Source organism: Ammospiza caudacuta, chromosome 1, assembly GCF_027887145.1.
Source record: "Ammospiza caudacuta isolate bAmmCau1 chromosome 1, bAmmCau1.pri, whole genome shotgun sequence".
In the NCBI taxonomy this organism is placed as follows: Eukaryota; Metazoa; Chordata; class Aves; order Passeriformes; family Passerellidae; genus Ammospiza; species Ammospiza caudacuta.
In genome coordinates, this window is record NC_080593.1 from 128,889 (window position 1) to 142,289 (window position 13,401).

Consider the following 13,401-nt stretch of genomic DNA (forward strand, 5'->3'; position numbering starts at 1 on the left):
TCTGCAAGTTAAACAAGGAAAAGCAGAGATGGGCACAGCTATATGGAGCTAGAATGGTTTTCAGCTGAGATTCCTGCATCAGAATGGGTAGGCAAGGAAGACAAAAAATCAGAATGGTGGATCACATTCACATCTCCCTGGGAAAAAATGTAATGACTCAATACTAAGAGAAAATAAGACTGACCAGAAGTAATGAGGAGGCAAGGCCTGGAGAAAGAGGTACAATCTGAGGTGCAGTCATGTGTCCCTACAGACAGTTTGTGGTCTGAGGTTGAAATTGAGGCACAGCTGTGAAACCCGGGTCACAAAGGTAACATCAGCTCCAGAGATTTAGGAACCCAGCCATGAATGAAGATGCCTGTGAACTTCTCCAAAACTGAATGAGGGTTTCAGCGACAGCCAAGTGTGAACAAGGGAAAGATCCAGAAGTGAGGAAAACAGGGCAGGAAAGAGCCTGCTGGACAGACCTAGAGTCAATGTTAAATACACTATAAAAAAACTAAGCCTTGTTATGTTACAGTATGTCAATGTGAGTGTAACCAAAGTCCTTGTGTTAAAACTGCATTTTAGACAAAATATATGCTGTCAATACAATCAACCTGCATTTAAGTAAAGTATTTGACATACAGTCATAAAGGGAACCACTCCTAAAGACTGAAAAATGCGGGTTGGAGCAAGACCTGGTGTAGGAAAAAAGTGTTCTTGTACAAAAAAGGAGAAGTACGCTAAGAAAACTTAGTAATGATAAATTTGGGTGTCACTGTCATTGCAAGGAAGAGGATAGTACAGAGAATGTAAGGAAGCTCAGAACCGTATAATGGAGATGGGATCATATATAGCATTACAACACATAGGATCATGCCTCAGAGTCTAAATCCTGCTCTAATATGGGAATTCATCAGTTGCATATGACAGAAAGCAGAAATACTTGTATTAGCCAATCACAGAATGACCAGAGGCTGTATCAATGTGGAAAGGCCAATTAAAAAAAAAAAAAACAAGAGACCCAAACAAACAAACAGAAAAAAAACCAAAAACAAAACAAAAAACCCCAAACACCCAAAAAACCCAAATAAACACAGCAATCCTAATTTGTAGTGCTATTTCCAATAGAGCTAAAAATGCAGGAACAGCATCCAAGCATGATGGATACTGGCAATCTGTAATACTATGTATAGTTCTGTTTTTTTGAGAGGTAGATTTAAAAAAGTTTGAAAAACATTAATTTAACCAGGATCAGAGAAAACAAATGACTAAGAGGATTTCAAGAGGGGAGCCTCTCTAACTTAGCAAACTACTTCCCTTGCCGAGCCTAGCAAAACAAAAAAAAAAAAACCCAAGCTGCCAGGCCAAAAGAATGTTTCAGGTAAGGAATCTAACTAGTTTTGCAGTGGCAGTTGTGTCATGGCTTCCAAGCCAGAGGGAACTAGACTGGAAGTGCCAGGATGTCCCATGCTGTTGCCTAATCCAATCTTCCTACGTGCACAGTTTGCTGGGTTGAATTTTTCATACAATTATACTCCTGCAAAATTAAATCCTTCTCAAATAGTTGACCTGGAGTGGCTCAGGGATCCTACCCAACCAGCACAATGCTCCAGGACTGCGGCACAGGCTTGACCAGAGAGCCTGGAAATCCAACAAGAGGTTACCTGTGCCAACTGCTGAGTCATTGTCATACCAAGGAACAGTGGGAACCCACCTCCTTTCCACTACTACATAAGATCATTTTCAAGAGTCAAATGTATTTAATATCTTCCCCTCTTCTCTTCAAATTTCCCAGAAAACACAAGCAAGACTCTGCAAAAAATCTGTGGGATGCTGACTGGCTGGAAAACATTCCAGAGGTAGTTCCACAAAGCTGGAAGTTTTACCCATGTTTCACATGCATTCCACAGCCACCAGTGCCCACCTTCCACTTGACAGGACAATGATGTGCACAGCTTTTCTTCATCCCACAGATGGAGTAAGGGATTTCTGACACACTAACTGCAGCCTAACAGAGTACCTTAACCCAGACAGAGGTCACATCATTGATACCACTACTGCAGCTGCACTCATAAAAACCCCACTGCAGAAGAGACTTCTAGCAAATGCCTTATTACTCCATCAGTTAAAGCTTTTGGCTGGCAGCAACAAAGATACTGAAAAGCAAGAATATTTGGTGACAGCATGGTTCTGAAAGCATCTGTAGAGATTTCTGACACACCTATGTAAGTTTCCACCTATTAAAGTATTATCATGGACTTGGTAAACAGAGTCAGTGATCTCTGCTGGCAAAAAAGTATGATTGCCTCTCACACCTTTAATCTTATAAAGGCAACACACAAAATAAAAACCAAAAATATAAACACTCCTACAACCAACCAACCCAAAACAAAACTAAAAGCATCTTGAAATGGACATATATTTCCAGCAACAGTGTCACTATACAGGATGTATCATTGTCTGTGAAAACAGTTTGTGTGGGACAGACAAACCTGACAGTACAAGAAACTTAGCTTTCATTATAAAAAAGGTACAGACCACCAGCAGAGCAGGAATGAGGCTTCAACATAATTAGCAGGGAGGCTGCAAGTGGTTCAAAGGTCTGGGTTTAATGGTAGCTTAGTCCCTTCAAGACAGCAACATAAGAGATCTAATGGCTTACATATGAAAGGCTCTGCTTTCAGAAAGTGGCAGGAGTAACAAGACAAGAAGTGATAGCATAACATCAGGAGTACCAAAGTGGGCTCACCTCTTTGGATGGCTGGTAGTAGGCACCTGTGAAATGTCACAGAAGTGACTTTGGAGCGTGCCAGCAAGCGGGCTCACTTTAGCAGTGGAGCTTGAAAACTTGAAAAGGATATGGAGGAAAAGGACACACCTGTCCAAGGGATTCTGAGCCCAGAAAAAGCACCAGAAGTCAAAGCAACTTAGATTAGGATGTGACAAGGCTATGTATTTTGAAGCCTTTAGGGACCAAGCAGTTTCTTGTGAACTGTACTGAAGAGGACAAAGAAAAAGAAAAGTATGGGAAAAATGAGAGAGGAGAGCAGAGAGAAATCCCAATGTTTAGAAAGGAAGTAGAAGATGTAAGCACTGAGGATCAAACATAGGCAGACACCAAAAGCCAGACATATCCCCAGGGATAAAAGAATTAGTAACTCTTCAGACAATACCGACCCCTCGGACTCTGTTGTTTACACAGGTTCACTTCAGCCCTATGGTGACACAACCATAAAAATCATAACCTGGCAGCTGCACTGGGCCAGAGACCTGAGCGTGCGCCCAGCCCCGGAGGTACAGCCACACTTGGAGCGGGTTTTGGGCAGGCTCAGCAAGGAGCAGGAGCCGTGCGGAGCCCCGAGGGCCGCGCTGGCAGCCCAGCGCCGCGGAGCCTCCAGCAAGCGGCAGTGCTGGCTCGGCTAACCCAGGCGCGAGGCCGCGCAGGCCGGGCAGCTCCGCTCCCAGCCCCCAGCCCAGCCTGCTCTCCACTTGCACCCACTGCCTACTTACTTTTTAATTAGATTTTTAAACAAAAAGTGAAAGAATTTTCTAAAATTCCTCTAATTACACTAAGATGCTGAACTGATTGTGAAGGGAATAGGAAATGAAAGCGACTCACCCTCTGAGGGAGAATTTTGTCAGCCATCTTCCTCCTCTTGGCACTGTACATTTTTTAAAGAAAAAAACACGTTACCATGGTGACAGATCTAGGAGTAACGAGGCCACCTGCTAAATTATCCTGACATCTCCACATGCTGGTGCACAGCTGTGCATGCATCAGCAAAAGGGTCTCACCCATGCCCAGGACCTTGTACCCCTTCTCTCAGCAGCCTGGGGAGGCAGTTAGGTAAGAACAAATCAGGGCTGTCTGTTATGCATCCTGGAAAGAAGTCTGTAAGTTCTTTGATCACAGCATCTTGTGTGGTGCAGGGCAGCAACACATGCAAGTGCATGTGCACACACTGCTCCTGGGCACAAATAAGCGTGCAGAGCATAGTCTCACATGTGGCGTGCACAGACACACCTACGGTGTGCACATCTGAGTGGCTGAGAGCCTGCAAATGGCACATCAACTTGTTCAAACGGACAACACGCATTTATTCCATCATGCCCAAAATTAAGTGCTGAAGAAGACACATACATGTGTGTGTATTTCATATGATGTATGAAAACACACGCATATTCACATCCTTCCTTCATATGTACATACACACTTGTTTTACTTATCATATATGCATGAGTGATGGATAAAGGTGGAAGACCTTACATTGCCACATTTCTTCATCTTTATGAACACAGATGTGGGAAGATGTATGTGTGCCTGCAGTGTGTATACATACTGTGTCCATACCCATACATAGGCACATTTCTATAGCTATGCTTTTAAAAATAGACTTGTACTCGTGTACATAAACACAAATTTGTGTGTGCCTGAGAAATGCTGCTGTCAGGAAGACTGTCTTCAGATTCTAAGAACTGATCACGCCCACCAAACCTGCCACCCAGCTTCCTCTAACAGGGGCCAAGAGGGAATTCAGGTCCCATCTCTTTAACTTGCAAGGCCTTTATCTTAAGCAGGAGATTAATCACTCCCTCTGCGAGGGACAAATGAGAGAAAGCAAACCAGCTGCTGCCACTCTGCCATTTCACAAGGACCCCCCCCTCCTTTTCACACTGCAAGTCTGTCATCAGCCGTGTCCACGTAAAAGCAGTTTCCACACATTGATGTGGCATGGTCTCTTCCTACATTTGTTAATAATGAGCCAGGGCTGAAACACCAGATTCTTGAGACTCTTCCCCATGCCCACATAAGCCAAGGCTGAGGAACTCTTTGTGCCTGGAGGTACAGTGGACAGAAAGTTCAGTTACACCCAACAGGTGTACAACGTCCCTTTTACAAGGGTAGGAATAATGGGAATGGAATGTCACATGGTGTGAAACTCCAACACCTTCCACCGCTCACAGAAAGAAATCTGCACTGAAACACTTCACTGAATCTGGAAGCAAAGGCTGAGCAAGCCCCAGCCTCCCAAAGGGATTGGGATATGCATGAACCTGCAACAACCCCATAGGCTTGCAAATAAAAAACAAGAAAAAAACAAAGCAACATCCCCTAAGAATCTGGATCTCAACCAGTTATTCAATAATCTCTTACAGAAATGAGATTTTTGTCTCCACCGAACCTGCCAAGAAAGGACAAGGGCAACTTTCTTGGCCCGTGCTAGAAAACACGGAACTGATTTTCCCCCCAGAATTGGACCCAAGGTGCCAGAAAAGTGTGCCTGAAAAACACATAATGGAAAACCACAGGGAGGTGGAAATGAAAAAAGGGAAAACAATCAACACATTAGTTGAAGGGAAGGCACAGCAGAAGAAACAGAGAAACTCTCCGAATACCCAGGCAGCACTGCTGTGAACTGGACTCAAGGCAGTGGAGATCACTGCTGGCTCTCAAACTAGAAACACTGAAGTTAAGAACAGGGGAGGGGAACTTTTTTCTGTGAGTCAAGCCACCAACTTTTATCAAATACGGCCCTCTAATGCTGCCTGGCAACTAGTTAGTGACTAAAGTTTACCTTAATTATCCAGCAGGGGCAATTTGTCAGGTTATATCCACCCTAGGACCTGAAGCATGGGCATTATTTCATGCAGTTTCTTGGAGAACCTCCTGGGAGGTGCTACAGAATGTGCATTTTGGCTGCTGCTGGGAAAGGTCTCCAAGAAGTACATGCACTGCTTGTGCTCATGTGCTGCACTCACACACATTCCTTCTGTGTTCAACCTTTTTCAATTGTAATGTGTTAATAGTCTCAAGATCAGCGTCCTTTCCAGATGCATCCCAGACACAAGCATTCCCAAATCTGGCTTGCTGATCCAAGGTATATAACCTGGACAGAGCAGGGCTCCTGAGGAACTCAGCTCAGGGAGTCATGTTTTACCTACAGCTGGATTCCCTGACACCACCAGCACACTGCCTGAAGCTGTATATACATCTATAGTGATTCTGCAAAAGGTAGCCCACACAGATGACTACACCCTATGTGCGTGTGGACCCCACTCAACACTCAAAACTGAAGAGGTCTAATGTGCTGCAAAAAGAAATTAGTTAACCTACTTAAGAGAGAATGTATTCAACAATGTGCAAGGTGGGCATATTTCAAAAAGAAAGTTCCACACAGAAATCCCTCTAATTTTATGAAATACTTCCAGTGCATATTTATTTACTTTGTATGTAAAAACATTTGGGAAAACTGCAAGTTTTATGACCTCTCTTCTGAGTGACCATAGTACAAGCATTCACATGACAAACCAAAGTTTTTTCTACTTGTGTCATTTACAAACTATTAGGTTAGTCAGAAATCAGAGCAACTATACAGAACAGGCAACAAATAATACAGTAATTGTACTATATTAGAAAAGAACTGTTCTTTAATTCTAAAGGCTAAACATACTCAACAAATTCATGGCCTGAATTCAAACCTGCGAAATAAAAGCAGAATAGCTACAAAACCAGACATTATTAAAGGTTGGTTTGTTGAAGACCATTCACAAACAAAAAAAAGGTAAAACTTACTAATGTTTTTCCTGCTTAAAAAAACTGTCAGTACATAGATCTTCTGTCTTATTTGTTCTTAAAAGTCATATCTACTGCTAAACAGGTACCATCTTTGTCTCTTCAAATTGTCCTGCTGTGTTTTCTTTCCAGAACACTCACCTCCTAGCCCGGTTCTGAGTAGCTTGCTGCTGCACCTGCTGCTGCACCTGCTGCTGCTGGACCTGCTGTGGTGCAGTGCGTTTTCTTGTTGTTTCCATCACAGTCTGGGGCATCCCAGGTCGCACCGAGGGGCTTCCGACATACGGGGGGCCTGGAGGACCCATGGGAGCCCCCTGATGGGGCATTCGAGCTCCTGATGGCATCCCAGGGCGCTGGAGGAAAAGCAAAACACAAAGAAAAGCCAGCTTGGTTCCCCTTTCTGCAGCTGCCAAGACATTTGTACACGATGCAACACAGGCCCCAGCAGATTCCCCGTCTGACCACCCCGATGAGCACCAAGCAGCAATACAAGGCACGCGAGCTCTGTGACTGGTGTATCTTGGATATCATGAAGAGGTATTCAGGGATAAAGTAGACAGGAAACAGGGAGGCAAAATACTAGGCTTGGGAAAACACTCAGTGGTCAATAGCATATCCAGACCAGGTTACACCTGAAAGCTCTACCTTCAGCCTGGATGGGAACAGCCCATGGCAGTGCCACGCAGTCAGCACTGGTGCAGCTCACTGCTGCTGCGAGCACACTCAGCTGCATGCGCTGCACTGCCGAGCAGCACCACAGTGGTGCAGCTCACTGCTGCTGCGAGCATGCTCCTGCTGCATGTGCTGCACTGCCGAGCAGGCAGATCTGAGCAGTGGCAGACAGAAACCAGCACAGGCAAAGCACCAGGATAAACATTTCCCATTGAGAGCCTTCTACTTCGCCCACACCAGAGAGCAGTGTAAGCTCATAATGCAACACAAATCCTTTATAAAAAAGGTCATGTCTCTGATCAAGCCTTTAAAAGAAAAAAAAAAAAGAAATGGATGTGGTAGTTTGTCAACAGCCCCTGTAGGCATTCTAAAGCCCTGGCATTTATGTTGTCTTCTGCATGCTCTTGAGAGACACTGGGTCAAATCACAAGCTTAATGCTGCACAAGACACCCAGTAAATCCAATTCTGCATTCTAAAAGCTTATAGCCATCAAAGAAAACCACCAGTAAAATAATGACTGCCTGTAAAATGCAATTCAAAACAGAGAGATGAGATTAGTCTCATCTGAGAATTATCAATATATATATATGTCCACATATACACAAAAATATAGACACACATACTCTCTAGGCATTTGAACCAGGATGAAAATAAGAATAACTATACAGCAAAAGTCCTCTGAAAGCCAAGTCCCTCTACAAAGTCTTTTAAGGAAACCAAGAGGCACTGACATCCATTATGGATAAACAATTGATTAAAGGACAGAAATGAGGCAAAAGTGATTGGTTCTGAAAACAAAAGAAAGGCACATGTAAACTTCTACTGGGATGTCTCCTTTTCAGCATATTTAAAACAACCTGTGGAAAAAAGAACCAAAAAAGCCAGGAAAAACCAATGAATCAAAGAAGTTTGTTGGTAATGCTAAGTTATTCATGTTGACAAGGACGAAGGCCAGCTTCAAGAACTGCAGAAGGACTTTATGAGATAGAATGAAGGCTTAAAAGGAAGATGCAAATGTAGTTCAAGGCATATTGAACTGAATTACAAAAGGGGAAAAAACAATCCAAGAATCACAGAAAAAGCAATGGGCCCTAAGCTGCTGTCCAGCAGAACCTTGTTTAAACAGACACTTCCAGAAAATATTGGTTCACTGGTTACTAGAGGTCAAAAAAATCACAAAGAAAAGAAATAAGAGTGGAGGGAACAGGGGATATCAGTGCGCCATGGCCATGGTGTGTCCACAAATGAAGGTCTGTGGGCAGCCCTGGCTCCTGAAGCTCAGTGATAGCAGAGCAGAGCTGAAACAAGGACAGCGAATGGCACAGAAATTCTTAGCATATGGAACTGCATCCAGGGAAGTAAAGGTAAATAAATACGTTGTGACTTTTCATCTGGAAAGAGGTGATCCAAAGGGGCATTTGCCAGAGCTCTGCAGAATCATGCGTGGCCTGGGGAGCACAGTCAGGTATTGAGTGATCACGGCCCCTGCCAAAATAGCAAACCCTGGCCATCAGCAGAGGGGCCAGGCTCACAGACCACTGGAGGGGTGAGTTTGTCACACTGCGGGTATCAGCCTGTGGAACCCTCTTCCAACAGGGTGCTAACAACACAGAAGACACACTTGGCTCAATAGCTGCACACTGCGAAGTACTTGGGAGAAATACACCACTGGACTCCAAAATGAGATCTGTGCACCCCTGAGGGCATGCAAACCAGTCCACTGGGAAGAAAATATTTAGTATACAGTCAACATATATCATTATTTTTAAAAGTTTACATCATCTTTATATCATAATTTCTATGATTTCTAAATATTTATATATGTATTATAATAAAACATAGTTCTAAAAATAATTTGGACCCACATCTCCAAATTAACCATCCAAAGCCACTATAGCTCCCAAAGCCCCAGCTCAGGGTCGTCCCTGATCACCACAAGTCTGAGATATTCTTGATGCTTGTACCTATAAAGGAGACTGGAGAAAGGAGAGGAATGGATGATCAGCAAAGAACCAATATGGGCTATAACTGGTACGGACAGAGAAGCAAGGCAGGAGGGAGGAGAGTCACCAGCACAAGAACCCAAGCAGGTGAATTCAGCAAGTGTCCATGTAAGAAAGCAATGGCAGGTGTGAGAGAGCAGCAGGCAGCAGACAGACCAAACTGCAGCTTTGTGCAAAACTCCAAATGCCTTCTGCCATAAGCCTGGAGTCCCAAGAACAGCTGGAAGAGAACAGTGCTCTCTGTTCCCGTGTATGAGCCCCAACCCTCTGACCCAGGCAGAGTCAGCGGACAGAAACAGCGCAGAAAATGCTTCTCTCTTGAGCCTGCATTTAGGATCTGTCATCTGTCAGGCCACACACTGTGGCCTCCTTCCAGCAAAGGGCAGAGCACAGGGCCAGCTGCTGCCTGTCAGTCAGCTGGGGACAGCTGACAGTCGTTCAGAAGAGCCCGGACCCTGAGCACAGCCCTCTCATGGAGACTGACTGGCTACATGGATAAAACCGAAGGCCCACTTTGGTGCTGCTCTAAAGGACAACTTAGGGCTTGAAGAACAAGGTCAGCAAGCCAAATCTACTCCCAGTCTTGGTCTTATGTTTTTGAACTTCCTTCAATTTCCTTCGTTAAGCACTAAAATAGAGAAACAGAGAAAGGACAAATATGAGAGAAGAGAGGCAGCTCTAGAAAAAGAACATTCGATCTCATCCCTTGACCGCCTCATTCCTTCACCTGTTCTCATGTTCCTACCTCCGAAATCACTCATAGATAAAGTACTATTCACTATGCAACTGTCTTCCTGCTGCAAGCCCACCAGACTCCCAAGATACAGAAATGCTTTATCTATTTAAACTTTGATAAATGAAGAACATACAAGCAGTATCTCACCATACCTAAAAGCTTATTTTGCTCTCAAACACGTGTGATACAAGAGAGTGATTTCAATATTTCAAATTTTTTACAATAGTGACATTAAAAAAGAAAACTCTTCATACTAAAGAGTACTCCAATACCCTTATACTTTTGAAAGAGATCTTGAAGGTGCATCTATCTACAGGTAAGGATCTGTCTCTCCCCCTCTTCCTCAGCAGGATGCAATCTATCATAAACAAGAAGCATCCATAGGAAACACTGCAGTGCAAAACAGCAGTGATACATCCTCCTTCCGGGAAAATCATCTACCTGAGAGCCCCATCCCTGACCCATCTCTGTTTGTACCCACAGTCCTATCTCCTTTTTACCTCCATTGATTATATTTGCATGTATTATTCTGCACAAACACCTCACTGGATGGAGGGCAAAGCCACTGCTGGACATAGGAAATGAGGAAGACCACAGCCTGTCCCCAGCTGAAAGGATGACTCTCACAGCTCTGAGAAGGTGAAGCAGAAAACAGAGCAGCACAGCATCAAGGCAAAGACACAAAGGCACACATTTCATGCAGGTATACTAGTCTCCAAGAGTTCTGCCAATTGCCTGTATACATGTGCTCTGGCTACAGCTGTTCAAACCTGAGAGTGCCATCAGTGCAGCAGAACACCACCCCAACACCTGCTGCCACAGCCCTTCACTGCTGTCCACGGACAGCTTCCTAAGCAGTGTTTGGCTTGCCTGCTGTCCTTCTTGCCTGAACTTCCTCTCACATCAGAGCTCTGTCTCTGTCCTCTTTGGCATCCTTAAGTGAACTTCTGTCTGACAGTGTCGGTTTCTCGGCTGTTTTGATGACCTGGAAAGGCCCGGGGTGGCCTTGGACAGCCCGCGCTTCAAAGGACAAGAAGAGGCTTCAGGTTTTTTCTCGGTCTCGGTGTTTATTAGTTGTTTATCTAAAAGATTTTCTCTCAGCCCAACAGAGGTCTGCACAGCAAACCAGCCATGAGCACACTGCGAGCCCCTGGGGCAGTCACCTATCTTTACATTCAAAATTACGTATACAATATTTATCAATTTTCCCCAATACCTTTTACCCTTATTAACCAGTGCACTTTTAGTAGTAACCAATCCCAAAGTGCCCACATCACCACAGAAGATGGAGGCCAAGAAGAAGAACAGGACACGCCCCAATTCCTCCATCTTACTTCTTTAGACCCCCCTGTACAGAAATCCTAAACCCTGTGTCTTACACTCTAATTAACTTATCCCTTCACCATTTACCCCAGTGAAATCCTCCCATCCTCATACAGGTGTTGTCTCCCTTGTAGGATCAAAGTCCAGCCACCAGACGCTTCTGGCGACATTCCAGGACTCCCGAGCCCCCCAAGGGTGGTCTCGGTCACTCTGCACATCAGTCCTGAGGTGCTGAGATCCCACATGACAGCAGTAATGAGACAACATTAAGGCAGTGTTTTTCTATGTTCTTCTACTGTGAAGTTGTTTCTCAGGGGATGTGCATCACAGCAGTCAAAACACAGGAGAAAAAAGGAGTCCTGTCTGGACATATCAGTAAGAGGAAAATAACCTGGAGAACTTACAGGTGAAAGAAAAAGAAAGTGTCAAGAAAAGTAAAGCAAGAACACCCACAAGAGGCCTCAGAAAGACTGAGCAGAGAGCCAGGAGTTGCTGCATTGCAGCTGAGTGCTGAGCTGCACCTACAGCAATCTCCTGTCCTGACAGACTCCATCCACCTCAGCACCACACAGGCGGCTCTTATGGTCACCAGCTGTTAACAGAGACACTAACAGATTCTGAGAATAACCACCACCACCAAGTATATAAAAAGCATATTTCTTAACTAAAAAGACCCTCCAAGGAAAATGGAGAGAGATTGTTTAAAAGGGCCCAGAATGATAGAACAAGAGAGAAGGGCTTCATACTGACAGACAGTAGGTTTAGATTAGAAGAAAATTCTTTACTTATGAGGGTCATGAGGCCCAGGTTGTGGCTGCCCCATCCCTGGAAGTGTTCAAAGCCAGGCTGGATGGAGCTTGGAGCAATCTGGTCTAGCAGAAGGTGTCCCTGCCCATGGCAGAGGGGTGGGACAAGAAGATCTTTAAGGTCCCTTCTAATCCAAATAATTCTATGACTTCTATAGGGCATAAACATAAGCAAGAGGAGATATCTGATGCTGTCTAGAAGTAAAAATGAGTAACTAGAAGTACATGGAACCCTTAAGAAATTTAGACTAGATTGATACAGTGTGATGGCAACAAGTTTCTGACTGCACAATGGTTTCCCAACTGGACGTGTTGTTTCAAAATGGGCTCTTAAAAGTGCAACAAATAAAACTGGTATAAAGCTTCTCTCCTCCCTAAAAATATAGATGTTACTTCATGAGTTCCCCGTTTTAATGTCTATGCATCTTTCAGAGGTTTAGTAAGCTGAAACATCAGTATCACAGTTCTTGCTTCCTACCATATTCACCTTCCTCCATTTCCCAAAAGCTCTCGGTATGCAAGTCCAAGTGTTCCAGGTACCACACACTTTAATATAATATTCACAACAATCCAGAAGTCTTTAACCAGGAAAACATTCCATTTACAGAACTGTGAATTGGAACATGAGATTAAGTTCAGTTCTATTTCATGTATGTCTGTTCACCGTTCAGAATGATCTGCCACCAAGTTCAAGTGGTGCACTTGGATGCAACCAAAAGAAAAAACCCAAGAAAATCTTTGGAATTGAAACAAATAAACCTTACAAACCAGCTTTGAGTTCCACCACTCATCTCATCATACCACTGCTGTGAACTAATGTATAGAAGGGATTTTGTGTGAAGAGCTACCAGAATGTGCCTCTTGAAAAGTACGGCTTTGGGAGGGAGAGGAACAACAGACATCTGCAGCACCATGACTGGCTTGTAGAAAGAAGAAGCTGGTCAAGAGCTTGTTGTCTCTTCCCTTACAATTATCAAACAACAGTTGGCAGGATCAGATAATTCCTTATGCAAGATAAGCTGAAAAAAATTCTGACACAAAACACTGACTGCTAGAAGCTTAGTAGGGTTCAGGAAGATGGCACTAGACTAACATCCATAAATAAAATCCACATAGAGGCACTACACAGAGGGCAGCTCTGGGTCAAAAAGCTCCCAAGCTCCAAATCAGAGTATTCATATGAAGGATCACCAAGGTTTTGCCTTGTTCCTGCACTTCCATGCTGCCTTTCACTGCCCCCGTTCTACGCGCGACAATGAACTAAACGATCATCTGGCTATTTTCATAGTCCTACAGTATTT

General features: G+C 44.1%; 1 protein-coding gene across 3 annotated transcripts in view; it reads right to left on the bottom strand.

The window, feature by feature from the left end:
- Positions 1 to 13,401, bottom strand: part of SMARCD3 (SWI/SNF related, matrix associated, actin dependent regulator of chromatin, subfamily d, member 3) — a 75,472-nt gene that overhangs the window by 31,764 nt on the left and 30,307 nt on the right. For all 3 annotated transcript variants that reach the window (XM_058809334.1, XM_058809341.1, XM_058809325.1), the window contains 2 exons: positions 6,701 to 6,912; positions 3,605 to 3,647 (listed from right to left, as the gene is read on the bottom strand). In XM_058809334.1, coding sequence (XP_058665317.1) covers positions 3,605 to 3,647; positions 6,701 to 6,903 — 246 coding nt within the window. In that variant the 5' untranslated portion in view covers positions 6,904 to 6,912. The remainder of the gene's footprint in view (positions 1 to 3,604; positions 3,648 to 6,700; positions 6,913 to 13,401) is intronic.